Source organism: Aspergillus oryzae, chromosome 1, assembly GCF_000184455.2.
Source record: "Aspergillus oryzae RIB40 DNA, chromosome 1".
Lineage (NCBI taxonomy): Eukaryota > Fungi > Ascomycota > Eurotiomycetes > Eurotiales > Aspergillaceae > Aspergillus > Aspergillus oryzae.
Window position 1 is genome coordinate 5419737 of NC_036435.1, and position 16956 is coordinate 5436692.

Genomic DNA, 16956 nt, shown 5'->3' on the forward strand with positions numbered 1-16956 from the left:
AGCAAAGACAGCCGCCTCTCTTATCCCGGGCAGGGGGTCTAACGGACGCATGGGTCAGTTGGTGGTGGAATCTATGAAATAGACTTGGGAATAAACCAGAAAGACCATTGTAAGTCACATTGTAAGGTGGGTGTGAGATTGGAAAATCGTGGTTCCCGGCCGTATATTAGCTTCGTATTGTGTCCGTATTGTGTCCATTTGCGGACAGGAATTCGGGATGACTAGAGTCACCACAGCTGGGTCATATGAGATGCCGTGGTTCACATTATGATGACGTATGAAGCAGTTTCCACGTCCCTCCCTCATATATATATAGGTTCGCTCCATGTTGTCTCCTTCCTTATGCCGTCTCAGTTGAGGTCCTACCTAATCACTGCTCCTAAAGTCAATCACACTGGCAGGATTTCCCGAAGGTTGGTGTGGTACACCATACCCTGGCTCAGACATGGCGACAAAGGACCCAAGTAACAAGGAGGTTCTCCTCCAAGAAACCGCTCAACACCTTGGAACACAAGCTCTAGACACTGTTGATATTTCACGTGTTTCAGCGCCAGTTCCACAAGGTACCGGAAAGCTCCCAAGCAGTCCTGTATGTATTACCCAAGAACCAGTGCCTCAAAATTTCAAGCATGACCCTGCTGCGATTATGGTAGGGCTGGGGACTGAGGTTCCCCGATGGAGGCCAGGCTCCGTGATTAAATGGACTGCTTGGCGAATGGGATATGATTCCCAGGATGATGCGAACTACGCTGCAGCGCAGCTTCAGCAGGCTGCTGAGGAGTGGAATAAGCTCAATATCGGTGTTACATTTGAATTTGTTCCCTTGGCAAAAGATGCAAACTTTGTCCTCTCGCACGGTGGCAATAAGGGGACTGTTCTCGCCAGCGCCTATTTTCCAAACAATAAAGACCTTAATTTTGTCTACGTTTATAGCTTTGCCTTCCAGCCCGATTGGAAACCCTTCCTTTGGAGAGTGTTTACACACGAACTGGGGCACGTCATTGGGCTACGACATGAGTTCGCTATGAACCCTGGACCTTACTTTGAGGGCGATGCGGTTCAAATTAACGAAAGGAACCCATTGTCTGTGATGAACTATCGTCGAGAGCCGCCTGAGATTCAGCAGTCAGATGTCGAGGCAACCAAAAAGTTCTACAGCTTTCCAGCAGGCACTGAAATTTCCTCAACTGCTATAGTCGATTACGTGCCTAGGTAAACCCCGCTTTTTTTTGGAGGGAAGACCGGTTGGCTTCTATCCGACAAAGTCCGCAGGCCTCGATGAGGGTTTTTCCTACCAGGTTAGGTTTTCCCATGTCCCTTGCGTGAATACGGAGGCTCGGAGTCTGGAGTTTATATGATATCCTCTACATTAATAGGAAGTTTGTATCAATAAAAGTCATTTCGAGTGATGGTCCTACAAGGGCATAAAGTTGATAAGGCCAGTCCTATAATAAGCGTATAACGTTTCTAAGTACGCATTCACCGAAAAAAGCAGTGCACAACGATAGGTAGGCACCTAGAAGTCTTCGTTATGAGTGGACCTTGCACTACATCTTGTCATCGCCCGCCTCGCTTAACGGAGCAATGTCAATTCTCTGAAATCTTCACATTGCTCAAGTGGTAGAGGAATGCTGCGGCTGTTGCACCAACCAATTCAATGAGTATCTATTCTCCGGTATACTTCAAAAACCAGGCGCAGCCTTTTAATACTCGGCAACGAAATGACCACAATATTTGGCGCAAGCTTTCTCACTTTTAAGCGCATCCAGTGACTGATTTGGTTTCATATGAAAGCTGTCATCCATAACCCATTTCATAGCACGGTGGTACAATTTATCCATTTCCTTCACGTATCTGAGTGGTTTCTTGTCTTTATTTATCCATTGCAATAAACTGGCACATCCGGTTAAGAGGAATGTATATTTGGAGTAGATTAAAGTATATTTAACTCTTGGTATTGTCTTATATATACCTTACATAAGAATAACTGAGATCTCCGTACATACTGCAGATGTCATTCTCGATACCATCGTGGGTCGGTCTTCGCAGGTTAAGGACTCTCGCGTGGCAATTCTGGTGGGGATACCCGAAACCACCAATGATACCCACGCCTTTGTGAAAGCCTGAAGTAGACTGCCCGACACACATGCGGTGACTATCTGCCACGACCCGATAAAATCACTTTTAGTACCATAACCAGGATTCTTTGTTCGTGCCCGAGATGCTTTGTTTGATGGAAGAAGCAAATAAATAGTGCAACCCTCCGTCAGTAGAGGTAAACGGCAGAAGGCATATCTTAGATCATATAGTGAGCGCCTCAGAATCTGCGTCTATTTTTTTCCTTTTTTTTTTTTTCCTTCGGGGCAATTCCATGAACATTGCCAATATCATCCTTCCATTCGAGACTTTGGTTAGCAGATGAAAATGCGCCCAAATTTCTACCTGCACCTTTCACAGCAGAAAAGGGACATGCAGATTCCTTGGCTGTCCGAGCGTTCTACCCAGAAAATAAAGTTAGGAAGCGAGTCTCAGCACCTTGTACTATATACAAAAAGAAGCGAACAAAGGTTTGTAGCCAAGGCTAAGATTAAGACAGTGACTGAACTATCAAAGTATACTAGACACGCACCATGCGAAGCATGTTTAGACAGAAAGACTATATACACTATTAACACCAGCAATAACCAAAGACATAAGATCTACTAGCAGAGAGATCGGAATGTAACTGAACACTACACAAACTTACTCAAAACCTTTTTACAAGTCCTTCATTCTAAATATAAAGCGAGTGTGCAGAAACTAGTCAAAAGAGTCCAGGAATTTATATTGCTTGAGAACGCCATAGTAGCATTTAGTCTGTATAAGCCTTCTGAGTAACTGTCAAGAAACTCATCACAGAGTCCATACACATCACATACTCCTGTCTTTCTGCCTTACATTGCTTGCATGACATTCTGTGGATCCAGGGCTCCTACTGCTACCGCTTTCCCTCAGGGGTACCGATATCGATGGGGTGATTTCCTCCAGGGCCACCGATAAATGAAGCGCTGTGTTTGACGGGCCTGGAGATTGTTGAGAGGGTACACCAGGTGCCGAATCTTCCGGTTTGAGAGATGAGGCAATCTCTTCGGCAAGACCTGGATAATGCTGGCAAGCAGCGCTAGCTACTGGCTACCTCGGTTGTTCTGCAGATGCAGCACTGTCACGGGCTTGGTGTTGAAATGAAATGGGAGGACTGTGCATGCACTTCTAGTACGGCAGCTTGATGGCTCCTTCAGAATCCTGTAGAGCAGGAATTGCAATGTTTCTGGGTTGTATTCGAATTATCATCTATGTGCAGATACGTTTCAATGATACTGGGCTGCACGCCCGAGAAAATCACGAGGTCCCCAAGCTTGCTGTTGTCGGCCTCAATTTTCTGCACAAGCAACTTGCGCTCTATGTCCTTTCGCTTCGCATCTCCTCTGTTAGATGCAAGCCGCTGCTCGACGTAATTCCGTTTCTGGCACGACTTAAGTGGAGCTGTTCTGAAATATATCGCAGCGAGTTGATTTTATGTTTACCTACGTAGTTTCAAAATTACCCGGCTTCATGATGACATCGTAGCTGGATGCTACGGTCATGGCCATAGCCTTCATGCGATGGATGACCTCGGTTATAATCAGTAATATGGGGATACACTTCTATGTACATTACTACCTTCTAAAAGATAATATACCAATTCGGATTATAATACCAAAGTCCACCGCTACGACCTCTATCACATTGTAAGCCTATGTATTAGACAACCTTGCGGTGTCCTAGGAATATCACAGTCACTATCATGAATATCGTCACGAGACACTAAACGATAATATCATTGTACGCAGTAATAGCCACATATCAAAACCACTTCTCAGGACCCATACCATCTGGAAGAAATCCTGGCTTCTCTCAGAATCTCAACAAAGGTCCGTTCCTCATGACTCCAAGGATTAACAGAGACCCGGGAAGATGATGGCGATAATAATATGTAGCAACGAGGACATTCAGACTGGCAAGGATATCGCCAATCTTCGGAGCGGGAGCAGAAAGGGCGATTGGTGCAGAGTATCACGTCTGTGAGCAGGCGATTGCAGCAGTTGTATTTTGTGTATTTGTTTGTGCACATTATGGTGGCTGGGATATGTTAGCTGGCGCTTCCTTTGGGTGGTATAGGGACATTGTCTTACTATAACCTTCTGTGTGGCTTGGGTGTTTGTGTGTTGTTAGTGAGATGGTAAGTGATGAGTTTCTTGTGAAGTATAAAGTAGGAGCGTACACCATCTCTTAGGTGGATAGTAATGAGATATCTTAATGGATCCCAAACGGGAAGTCCCAAACGCTAGGGTCATATTATCCTTTGTATTTTCGTTTTACTCAAGTTAGAACCTTCGTTCTGGTGCTTCACCGGCAAATGGAGGGGTAGTCTTAGATAACGGATGTGAAATCGGGCGTAAATGAATTTCTCATTATAATCACATAGAAGGAGTATAGCACATACACTACAGGATAAGCAAGGGTAATACATGTGCAACCCTAACTCTACAATATTCAATGCAGTAGCCCTGCTACTATATATAGTGATTAATGGTGAAACATTCATCCGAGACGATCAATTGATTCAATCCTTACAGTAGATATCATTGGTACCAAAATCAAGACCTATGGAGTATGCCGGTTTGAAACAGGATACTGGACATGGCAAAGATCAAACGTCCAAGCTTCTTAGGTATTACTCAAGAAATTCACGATGCTCTCGGACAAAGCCCTCCACCACATCAAGAAAGCCTTGGAGATCCCCTTTGCTAGTTCCTAAGATCAAGCTCAACATGCCACGTCTGGCTATCCAGTAGCCGTGACGGATGGCATAATACCAGAACAAGTCTTTCAAAATTGGTTCAACCCCATTCGACTCTGTTGCCAAATCATCCACAGAGGTGATTCCGGCATTGCCAACGTTCGACGTAAAGTGAATGTTACACACTGCGCCTATCCCAGTGACGGTCATTTTAGTACCTCGGCAGCGCTCTTCTAAGCCCCGATGGAACCAACCCCCAATATTGTTGAGTTCCATGCAAGCCTCAGGCGTAAAGACACGCTCAAGCGCAGCCAACCCAACGTTCATAGCCAGGGTATTATTATTGAAAGTTCCAGAATGGCTAATCTGAGTCTTCCTCTCTGATGAGCCCGACGAAGGCCGTGGGTCATACGCGGCGAGTAGATCCTTACGACCACCAAAGGCACCGATAGTCATTCCTCCGGCAATCCACTTTCCTAAAGTGGTCATATCAGGCTTCAACGGTGCGCCATCGTAGGGATTTCGGATAACAGATTGAAGTCCGCCCGGCGCAAGCCGGGATGTCATAACCTCATCGAGAATAAATATCATCCCGTTCGCCCTGGTCTCGTTCTGAATCGTGTGCAGGAATTCAGCAGTGCCCGGTATACACCCTCCTGCGCCTTGCATGCCCTCCACAAGCACGGCTGCAGCTATACCTTTGTTTTCAGAAATGAGCTTGCGAGTCCCTTCCACATCATTGTATTTACCGATAATCCAATCTTCTTTATCGACATTGTTCTCAGCAACGCCGTGTGCAAAGGTGAGAACTCCGCCATGATAGCCGCCCTCGAACACAATGACTTTGGATCTCCCCGTCGCACCGCGGGCGATACTCAGCGCATGGAGATTTGCTTCTGTACCGGAGTTGCAGAAACGTAATTGTTCTATGGATGTGATTCGCTGACAAATCGCTTTTGCAAACAGAGACTCTGTCCTAGTCGTTGCGCCCAGATTGAGGCCTGTTTTGGAAACCGTAGATATGATGGTGTCTCTGATAATCGGATTTGTATGGCCGAATAGACCAGCTGTCATTTCTCCGACCAGATCCAGATATCTGAATATGGATATATTAGCTTCAAAATGATGAAAGGAATACAGATACGTACTCGTGTCCATCCACATCTACCAACTTAATGCCTTCGCCACGCTCCATGCAGATTGGGAAAGGATCGGTGTGGAGTATTGAGCGAGTGTTGCCACCTGGTAACACTTCACTGGCCACTTTATGCTGAGCTTTGGATTTGGGGTTGTGTTCGATAAAGGCTTTCTCTGCGCTGATAAGCAGCCTTTGTGCCTCTTCTAGGGCACATTTGGAAGCCTCCGAGGATGCGGTCATCGTGGGAATGTATGAGCGGGGGAACTAGTCGCTGTTCGGTCTTTAGACTACAACGTGAAATCAGAGTGGCCGCCTTGGGGTCGGTATGTATTTAGATGTTCTCTGAATATATTTGCTGTGGTAGATGTAATTAACTAAATACTGAATTAAATGTAGCCATCATGGTTGAACGCCACATCCGAAAAATACTTTCGGGTCTCGCATTTCGCATTTCGGGTTTATAGAGATCGGCCACATTTCGCTATCTTACCCCGCACGTTATCGTCTAGGACACGGTATATATTTTAGAAGAGATCATAAAGCGACATTTCACATTAATAACGCTTGAATGATGGTAAACAAAAGAGAGGAATTCTATATCTAGGGAATGCATGCAGCCAGCTACTTCAAACCCTAAGTCGGAGGCTGCAGGTTTCATGGGGAAACGGTTCCATTCTGACAGTGTATAGATCTTTCCGGCTGATTCAAGACAGAAGAGAAGCTTAGTAGTTGAAAAGTCGGTGCACAGGTTCTAGAATACTGTATGAAGAACATTAAAGTACATGCGACCAGTTTCCGGAAGGATCGGACAGCATTGCCATAAGGAAATCTGTGTCAATCCCGGTGTCATCATGCATGCGCTGCGGGTCGTCATTTGAGACCAGAAGGTTGGCTTGATTTTGTTCTGAGGTAGCATTGTGTACTTCATGGAGTCGATCTGTGTCACTAGTAACTTAAGACTGTAGTCCCGAGTTCCCAGCATCTGTATCCTCAAGGCGGGATTGACAAGCTGCTCCTATAAAGTCGAGGGGTGCTCCTTGTGATAGAACAGCCAGAGCATTCACAGTTGTAGATTCTGGTTCCGCAAGACGGTGCAAATTATCATGGAGGTCTTGGAACTCCTCCCGTCCAAGATGTGGGAAGTCATGTCCATCTGTTTTGAGGCGTGTGAAGATTCCCGAAAGCTCGCCCAATATTTCACACCAGCATTTTGCAATCTTCCACTTTTCACTCGCAGTCCTGAGCCAATCGAGACTCCATGTATACTTCTCCTTCGCATTCTCGAGTCCCGGTGCCATGTAAGGCCAGGTGTCCGCATATAAAACTGCGCTGGCAGCACTGAACATACAGAAGGCCGTGAATGGGGTCTGAAACTGCACATCCCGTGTTTCAAGATCTTGCATCAGCTGTATAATAATCGAAGTAGCTTCGAAGAGTTTCTGTGCACTGTGATGCCACCAGTCATGAGGAGGTACCTCCTCCAAAAGTGGAGGGTCAATCGGGCCACATGGACGTGATACTCTGTGTGGGAAGAAAGGGGTGTATTCGCGATGTAAAAAGAAGACACTCATATAATAGAGCAGGTTCAATAGTGCGAAGCCTTCGACTTGGTTGTGTAGTATGTGCGCCTGCATTTGTCCACCAGACCTCGAGTAGACCAACCTAGATGAATGGGTCCCTCTCCAGGCCTCCACCGTCGTCATAGAGCGGCTCCAAAAAGATGTATGCTTCCAGGGAGGCTCTATAGAATCAGGGGACGGGTATCTCCTACCACCCCTACAGATCCACGTAGACAAGGTAGAGAAGATGCTAAATCCCTTGACTATCAAGGAAAGGATTTGCTGGGGTCCATTTATCTTTCCATCGCTGCCCATAACCTTAATCGACGTATTTGTTCCCGAGTGTACTAGGAAGTGAGGTGTCAGGGTTGACTGGGATCCAAATTCGAAATCATCCTCGCCCATTGGCAGTGGAATATCGGGCACCTCGATTTCAGCACGTTGTGAACCACATCTTCCGCAACGCAGGATACAGTCAAGCACGAAACAAGCCCAGACTGTCCTAATAATTGTTTCATGCTTGGTGAAGTTTATACATGAGGCATCCTTTGTGTTTGTCTTCGTCTGCAAGTAAATACCCTGTGCCATTCTCGTGGCCATACCTAGACGTCAAATCAGATCCACTCAGCATTTTCAAAGTCTGCATCACACACCTGTATATACCCATGCCTGAAAACCATTACCCTCGCCCCAGTCGTACAAGCTGAGCAAAATCAATGCATGCACAGCGTCGATCCCAGAATGTTGTGCCATGTAACTCATGATATTCTCACGCACAACATCGGCGAAATGTTCAGACGCTAGATATGGACTGCTATATTGATCCACCAGTTCGGGAATATATCGTGCACATAGAGCCATGATCGCGCAGAACTTTATGGCAGGCACCCCGTCCTGCAGGCCGTATTCAAAGAACGTCGGCTTATGTACAAATCCGAATTCAGGGAACTGCTGGACAAATACTCGGCTGGCCCGAATGACCAATTTCCGTTCCACATTTTCTAGAGCGTTCTCGGGTAAGAATATTATTTTCAGTTGTTGTGGTAAGGCATTGCTCTGCCTTTCGTCAATGCGTTCCGCTTCAGAAATTGCACTAGGCGTTGAAAAAGCCGGTGGTGATTGTCGAATTTGCAAGCTAGTGTTTCTCTTCTCTGTTCTTCGGGAGGCTGATGCTTCCCCTATAACAGGCTTTGATACACGATTTGCACGAGCCGTGTTTGCTGGGGGACGAGACGGAGTGTTCCTCTTCCTACGTATGACAGGAGTACTCAGGCTACATTCCCTACCCGGATGGACTCTACATGATTTGCAAGGTGGAGTACCATCGTGGTGGCACTTGATCTTTGACCTCCTAGGCCAAGTTAGCGTTAGGTGAACGTGACAGGACCGTCAAGGCACAAAGGACCCAATGACAGATGTACTGACAAGGTATGAGACCTACCGACACCATTGGCAAGCCAATGTAGTCCTCATTTTTGGCGAGACATCGGACTTGGTCAGTAGTTGGGAGGGTATCGGGAATACGAACAATTGTTGTTGCCAGGAGGTTGAGGCCGAAAGCCGAAGTGGGCCTGAATTAGGTAAGATTTAGTGCTCTTTTCTCCCCTCTTTCTGCTCCTGTGCTTTCCTCTACTAAAGATGCAGGGATTATCTCTTACAACATACTACTAAAATTGATTATACTATCAACTTGTATGACATTTCCATATATCTAAGCAAAAATATGCTGGCTATGGTTCTATGCACTATATTGTACATTATTCCATATCAACAGTACGGCGCAACGAACTCACCGCCCCCAGTGGTCAAGGGTTAATTAGAAGCCCTTGCTTTATATCTTTAGGCCACACCCCCCAAAATAAGAGAATCCTTCTACCTCAACTTCAACGAGTCACCTAGCCCAATCATCGAGAATAAACACAGTACTATTCAGCAAAATGTCCAAGATAGACCAACTGAAACCTACTGCGCAACAGGTGAAGAATGCATTGGACAAGGCTCGCGCATATTGGCATGACCTTGCGGAGGCGTCAATGGAAGTGTTTCGATGGGTGCTAACGAATCGCGAAGGAAGGCCCACCGAACCCATTCACGATGATGAGTGGCTAGATGGGTGCGAATCCAGCGATTGATCAGAGGGAGCTTCAGAGAGTAACACCGACAGGGAAAAAGGATCTTCAATCGCAATGGGTCCCAGTGATGACTTCAACCAGAGAGACGCTATGGAAAGCCAAATAAGCGCATGGATGAACAATATTGCTTAACAGAATATGAGACAAGAATACTACGTAACTTCGACAGTTGACTCTCTTTCTCTTGATTGAGAAATGAGCTACTCATCAGTAAGGCTTCGCACCTTGCTAACCTGCACCTTTCTTGCATATCCTACAAGCATACCCCATTACATGCTCTAGCAACGTGACAGCGCTTCCATCTCACTGTGCACCCCGGGGGCTTCCAAGCCTTAATCTTGTGCTCATTGCTCGCATGTTTGTACTATGTGTTATTGCAAAAGTCAGCATCACCCTAGATGGTACTACAGCGAGCTCCTGTTCATCCCCAACCTTTTGCGAGGCGGCGTGGATTAGAGGAGCTGCCTAATATATGCTCATACATACAAATCATCGCACATGCTACACCAATTTTCAGTCAATAAAAGGTGGATTAATGATATCACATAGCTCCTATATCTCGTAGTTCGTAATAGATCGGGGGTTTTGAAGAGACTAAGTCCTCAATATTCTATTTGACTAAGTTCCATATGAAGCTCCTCGCTATGATGGATGATTTTCAACTGCTTTTGCGTGAGCTACCTTCATTTAGCCTGGAGCTTTTTGATTCTCTCTGTAGCCTTCTGTGACACACTTGAATACAGTGATAGAAAGGTACGTTCTCCCGTAATCGTCAATATATGCCGAAAATGTCTCATAGGCTAATTATACTGGCGCCTGCTATACTCAGGTCTCTTTGTGCGCCTTTTCTTTTATTTACTAGGGACTTTTACATTGGAGAATCCCATTCGGCTCTTGGAGACAGAGCTGGAAGTACGGGCAACCAATAATATGATGTCGGCCGTGCTTTACTGTGCCATTTCCTGCATCTGCAAGGAGATAGCTGTATGCATAGAATCTGGTCTAGAATATGCCCATTACCGATGTTTGCTTTTCTGCTGCATTGGTTGGAAGCCACCCAAAGGGCGGAATAGTAGAATCATATAGTAAGCATCATCTTCCATAGCATTCTATGATTTATTCATCGGGTTAAACTTATTTCATGTCCGAATAACTGGAGTGTGGAAAGCGCCGGGGTAGGGAGTGAAGGGCAAGCTTCCGAATCTGGAAATGCAGATCCGTCCCTGGCTGCGATTGAAATTGGCGATCATATCCTTGTACGTAGAATTGGAAATCGATAGTGCAAGGTCATACATGAATATAAATACTTTGATTGATGAATTCATTGGTGGCTAAGATAGACTCCAGCTAAAAAGCCTCGCAGATCTTTCAGCTATGATATCATGGCTGCTCTTGTCTACTAGTTAATTTGAAATCACAACAGTAAGATACTTAGCTAGATCGTCTGACTTATCACTCTATAGCCCTGTGTTGGATTTGCTCCTTATTCACATATTCTCGTTTAAGGATATATAGATACTTTATTCCCCCTTCTTCAGTTCCCATGCTCACTCGAGTCATTTACCTTTAAAGACAAATGCTGACAGTCTTTCCAACATATTGCATCAACTTTCTATCTTTTACTATCCACGAATATGTTTCTCACTACAGCTTGGCTTTTGTGGCTTTCACTCTTTCTCGCATGTTCTACTTGGGGACAGTATGGCAGTCCACTAAATGAACGTGATATCTGCTATGTGCATGTGTCTGGCAGCGAAAGTTCAGATGGCCAAAATTGGGTGCCTAGCTATGACGAAGGAGATACGGATCTTTGTGATTTTGCGGCCAACCACCAGTGTATTTTTACTCAGTACCCTTGGTGGGTTCCCTCTGACTATCTCCCAGCTGGCAGGGATTATCCGTCGACAGGATCTCACCTTGTCTCAGTTCTTCGAACTTTATGCAGATCGTAAAGAACACGCTGGTTTATACGAGACGAAGTTCGATACAAATTTAGCTACATATAGCCATACTCTATCTACTGTCTAGGCATTTGAAAAGCTAAAGCTTCAAGCTAGGCAGTTGCTAGAGCTGATTTCATTTCTTGATCCAGACCTCATTGGAGAAGATTTATTGATGGAAGCATCGCTGGAGTTGATCTCAGGGGAGACACAATCCAATAGGAGCAATTATATTGAGGCCCGAACTGATCTTCTGTAGTCATCTCTAATACAAGTGGATAAGCAAAACCAGCAAATATTAATCCACCGCATTGTACAAGATGTAATTTTGGCAAAAATGGACGCTACAAGAAAACAGTTGATGTGCGACCAAGTCATACGAATCCTTTGGACGAGATGGCTATCGGCTATGCCGAAGCCATCAAAAGAGCCACAGTTACTCCAGCCCAGATCAGGTGGCGGGAGATTGAGCGTTGGAAGATGGCCCTTTGTGCAACGATTTACCCCCACGTTCTTAAGGGTATATCAGCTCTGGTCAGCGATTCAAAATCCCTCAGAGGCTACCAGTTTACTTTTTGCAAAATTACCGACTGAGGCTGCATGGTGTGTGTACAAAACTGAGAGCTCTTCGTTGTCTATTGTCTAATATTACCAGGTACCAAAGGGGGAGGGGACGAACAAAGCATTTCGATGGCTTCTTCGAAACTGCTCGCGGTATTTGCGAGTCGTCAGCACACCCAGATCGAGATTCGCTGCTTGCAGATATCTACTTCTGCTTAGGGTCTATTGCGATGGACACGAACGACTTCAATGGCAGCCGTATCTTTAAAGAACTTTCCCTTGACTTGGTTTCCAGTATCTGCAACGAGCTGGGAACTGTGGGTGAGAGATTGTACCTCGCCTACGAAGAATGAGGGATCTCGCGCACGCAGGATGGCCGGTACAAAGAAGGCGAAGCCGACCTCAAAGAGGCACTGCGGATCCGCAAGGCTCTCAGAAACTAAATTCCCCGATCAGATGAGGCTAATCTGGGTTGGGCTCTTGTCGCACAGAGTAAGCTTGAAGAGTGCAACACGCTCATACTGGACAGCCTAGCCGGCAGAGAAGAGGCGCTAGGCAAGAATGAACGAGAAATCTGTCCGGACTGGGCTGATTCTTTATGTTCTCGGTAATCTCCGTGTGGCACAAATTCAATGGGATCAAAGCTTTGAATTCCACTCCAGAGCGTGGGACCACATGCGCGCGACGGTTGGTTAAAAAGATTTCTACACTGCAAGTGTCGCCCATAAGATTGCCGAGCACTTTTCCCGCATGGGCCGCAGGGAAGAGGCGATGTAAGTGTAATAATTCAAATTGAAATTGCTGAAACGGTCTCTAACTTCTCTCAGCTCTATGATCAACGGGGCGTTGAATATCTGGTCAGTTCATCCGGTTGCACACAAAAATGAGATCGCTCACAGTACTTTTCTTAAGGGCGAAATTCTCGAAACAACGGGTAAAGTGCAAAAGGTTTTCCATCAACCTTAATGTAGCCTGTCGCTTGAGGAGGGAAATTACCGAGGGGGATCGAGATGTGAAGAGTATGGCGACAAGAGACTTTGACGAGATTGTTGCTTTTTGGACTCGTTGATTGGGTCCCCTTCTTCTTTTTGTCTGTAGATAGTATGCAATTGAGAATATCCAGTACTTCAGTAATTCCCAATACTTTACTTGCCGTAAGAAGCATCCGGCTTTCTATATAATGTCAATATAAAATACGCAGTATATGTGTACCACAATTAGGGCTCTCCAAGAGCCTATGGATTTTTGGCCAGGCCGGATCAAGACATAGAAGCGGAAAGCAACCCCGCAAATCAACTCCAAAAGTTGGAACATACGACCACACATATGCTATCAAGTCGTATCAAATTGACTTAAATCAGCCCCCATGGCTATCCGTGAGAAGGCTGGGTATGTACCAACCACCCTCCAGACACGAGAGTAGTACACTAACAAAGAGTAATCAGTTTCCCGGCCATCCGCGCCTGCATATTCGACCTGGATGGGCTTCTCATCAACTCCGAAGATATAATAACTTTCTCCACGAGCCAACCCCTCGAGAAGTATAAGAGTACTCCCTTTGACCGGACGATTCGAGCCCAGCTCATGGGTATCCCACACTCGACCAATGGCGACACGTTCCACAGCTGGGCCAAACTGCCTATCTCCAGCGAACAATTCGCTCATGAGTCGACTGAGAACATGAGACAACATTTTCTAGCTTGCAGGCCGCTTCCTGGCGCGGAGAGGATTTTGTCGACCCTTAGCCAGGCACGCAGTGCTGCGTCGGGAGACAGAATCGAGCTGGCATTAACATCCAGCACCAAAAGCCGCAGCTACGAATTGAAGATCTCAAGGCCGGAAACGAAACGCTTACTTGGCTTCTTCTCGCCTGATAGGCGGGTCTTGGGTGATGATCCACGGGTGCGGCAGGGGCGAGGGAAGCCAGCACCGGATATATATCTCGTGGCGCTGCAATCTTTGAACTTGGCGGCAGCGGCCTCTGATGTGAAGCCCATTTTGCCCCATGAATGTTTGGTGTTTGAAGACAGCGTGATCGGATGTAGAGGCTGGAAGACGGGCTGGGATGAGAGTTGTTTGGGTTCCGCATCCAGATGTTGCGGGTGAGTACCAAGCAAGGCAGAAAGAAGTCCTGGCTGGGAGGATTGACATAATCGAGATCGGGAGATGAAGGGGAACTTGGGGAGCTGGATGACGGCTGGGCCGAAAATATACCGAGTTTGGAGCACTTCTATTATGAGAAGTACGGCATTGAGATATCGCCGTGAGCATTATTAAAGAACAGTGATGATGAAATCAAAGAATATATGAAATTAATTGACAGGAACTAGGAGAGGTATATTCATCTTATAGCAACCACGGTGGACTTGGAGTTCTCTGATAATATAGCTCTGATTTCATGACTTTTATACGTTACATGAAGTCTACAGCTAATCGATCCAGCTGAGAAAGCCTACACGTCGATATTTATAATCTATCAGCGAAAACCTTCACTGCGACTTTCTCTAAGTAGAAGAAAGATACGGGAAACTTGACCAGTAGAGGAAGATCCTCATGGGAGATGACCTACGTGCAGATCAAAGACTTATTACTCTACCCTCAACTCGGGTTAGCTTGAGGGTCGGGTCGGGTTATTGAGGTTCATACCGCAGACTAGTTAGAACAGTCGTTCATGTAACTCTGTGTAGGGCAACATTACTAACAACAACAAATTTATATGCGTTATATACTGAATTACTAACATTTTTTCCGCTTTACAACATAGGAACGAACTGAAACTGCTTGGCTATATAGCTAAATGGGCCAAGAGGGAATGTATTCAGGATGAAGTAGTAGACTAATTGAAGAGAGAAGAAGCGTTCGATTGAAGGCAGGCTCCAACCCATTAGATACGCCAATACTTGGTAGGATACAACATCCAACTTACCAGGCAAAACACAACAGACACGACGGTACCTAAGCAGTCAATCGCTCTCTAGTCCATACTGGACGAATCGCTTCGGTCGTTAAGCTTGAATTACCTCGCGATGCAGCCCGCCAGAAGACAGAACCAAAACCCAGCTCAGAATAAAACAGATAGATGATGACACGCGTATAATCAAGGAAGCTTGTCTTTTAAAGCAATTAGGGAAGGTTATGTAAGCACTAATGCGCCTGTATGCGTAGCTCACGGTGATACATCGACAGTCTGTTGATTAACAAAGTTCTTCATCGCTTCCCTCTGCTGAGTCTGAATCTGTACGGAGTATTGATTCCAATCCCTAGAGTTAAAAAGTGCTTCATATTCAAGAAAGGATATCTGGCAGACAACATATCGCTGACTGCCTGATTTTCCATCCCGGACGTTATAAAACGCTTCTGTGACCTCGAAGCATATCAACCGAACGACTAGATTGAGGTCATTTCAGAATTCCGTCGATTCTAGGGGCTGAAGGGATAGAACATACATGATCGGATGCTGTTGGAGCCTTGTAAATATTCGTATTTCTCCGTCACAAGTGTCCGTATGTCATGAAATTCGCTACTTGTATTGACTGACCAAACGATGGACATCAATAGAGGCTATAGTGCCGCAATGGCAGTCGGATCGAGCTGGACAAATTGAGACACGACTTCTTGGATAAGCCGAGCGTGGAACTCTGAGGTCTTGCACTCGATTCTCCGATTGGTGTCATTGTCTTTGCTTTTTATTAACCTGGGATTTGGGTCAGTGTTCTCTTGCACAATACTCCCATCGAGTCATTCAGGCTCACCATGGCGTTCTCTTCATATCAATGTAGGCGACCTTGGCCAGCTCTCGACTTTGCATCATCTTGGTTAATTTGTCAGGACCTGGCGGAATCTGCCGGAAGACTGCTTCCCACCACTGTAGACTAGACCAGCTCCGATAATCAAGCACTTCTTGCTGGTACTGTTCCAGCCTTTGCTTCTGATCACCGGACAACGATGGCGGGAAATTCACAAACCATACGGACGGAAAGTCTTTCGAAACATTAGCTGCCTGTGCGGCAATATCACCAGGCATCAGAGTCCTAGGTACGCCCCCGAAGAACGGATCACTGATGGGTATAGGAGGGAATGCATATTTTGGCTCTCTCTCAAGCAGTTCATCCTCTGGAAAGATCGGAGCACGGATGATGATCCCGGAATCCGGAGTGTCCTGGGGTACCTTTGATGCCATATTGAAGTAATATGGTGCACGGCTGAAAGATAAAAAAGAGAGTGGGGATTCATGCAAGGAGTGATGCTGTATAGAGATCCGAAATGCTGGAAGGAAATGCTAGCGGCGCAGTAGAGACGTATTATAATGCCTTCATCGATAGAACCACTTACTCGGAGCGTGGTACATTCGGTGGAGCATATTATTTTGAACAGTTTCACTCGCCTAGTCTGGTAAACGATCGGTTAACGCGGAATATCAGAGCTGAGGCAGCCAAAAAAATAGTATTACACATCGTTCCAGGGTGGCTGCACCTCCAGCCACGCAGTTGTTCAATTTGTCCTCTCGACATTTATTATTATTTAGGTACAGGTTACGTATTCTTTCGGTTGCCTTCCTGTCTTTCTTTCATCCCCCACACTCCATTTATGTATGTCTATTAAGCAGGCCAAGGTTTGTGATCCACTGTTGGTCCACCATTCCTTTGCACTAGACCTGCTACTTCAGTATGAGGGATTTTCGGCCCTGGGTAGAATATTCTAGGCCTTTAGGATATTGAGGGGTTAATCAAAATCGACGGTTTTTGGGCAGCATATAGTTGGTTGTCATCTGCATTGGGCTCGGATTCGAGTGGGACTACGTGAATGG

The 16956-nt window shown here is 45.9% G+C and overlaps 5 protein-coding genes across 5 annotated transcripts; 1 reads left to right on the top strand and 4 right to left on the bottom strand.

The window, feature by feature from the left end:
- Positions 1 to 445: 445 nt before the first annotated feature.
- AO090005000394 (uncharacterized protein) lies at positions 446 to 1216 on the top strand (the record flags this gene model as incomplete). The annotated part of the gene is made up of 1 exon (XM_023234123.1): positions 446 to 1216. The coding sequence occupies one exon, from the start codon at positions 446 to 448 to the stop codon at positions 1214 to 1216; it is 771 nt and encodes a 256-aa protein (XP_023088940.1).
- Positions 1217 to 4753: 3537 nt separating this feature from the next.
- AO090005000392 (aspartate aminotransferase family protein) lies at positions 4754 to 6197 on the bottom strand (the record flags this gene model as incomplete). Its single annotated transcript, XM_001817411.1, has 2 exons — positions 4754 to 5915; positions 5968 to 6197. The coding sequence occupies 2 exons, from the start codon at positions 6195 to 6197 to the stop codon at positions 4754 to 4756; spliced, it is 1392 nt and encodes a 463-aa protein (XP_001817463.1).
- A 713-nt stretch (positions 6198 to 6910) lies between these two features.
- AO090005000391 (fungal specific transcription factor domain-containing protein) lies at positions 6911 to 8116 on the bottom strand (the record flags this gene model as incomplete). The annotated part of the gene is made up of 1 exon (XM_001817410.3): positions 6911 to 8116. The coding sequence occupies one exon, from the start codon at positions 8114 to 8116 to the stop codon at positions 6911 to 6913; it is 1206 nt and encodes a 401-aa protein (XP_001817462.3).
- Positions 8117 to 12364: 4248 nt separating this feature from the next.
- AO090005000389 (uncharacterized protein) lies at positions 12365 to 13314 on the bottom strand (the record flags this gene model as incomplete). Its single annotated transcript, XM_023234124.1, has 2 exons — positions 12365 to 12588; positions 13146 to 13314. 2 exons carry the CDS (start codon positions 13312 to 13314, stop codon positions 12365 to 12367), a joined length of 393 nt encoding a protein of 130 aa, XP_023088939.1.
- A 2396-nt stretch (positions 13315 to 15710) lies between these two features.
- On the bottom strand, positions 15711 to 16329 carry AO090005000388 (uncharacterized protein; the record flags this gene model as incomplete). Its single annotated transcript, XM_023234125.1, has 2 exons — positions 15711 to 15843; positions 16115 to 16329. The coding sequence occupies 2 exons, from the start codon at positions 16327 to 16329 to the stop codon at positions 15711 to 15713; spliced, it is 348 nt and encodes a 115-aa protein (XP_023088938.1).
- Between the last annotated feature and the right edge of the window lie 627 nt (positions 16330 to 16956).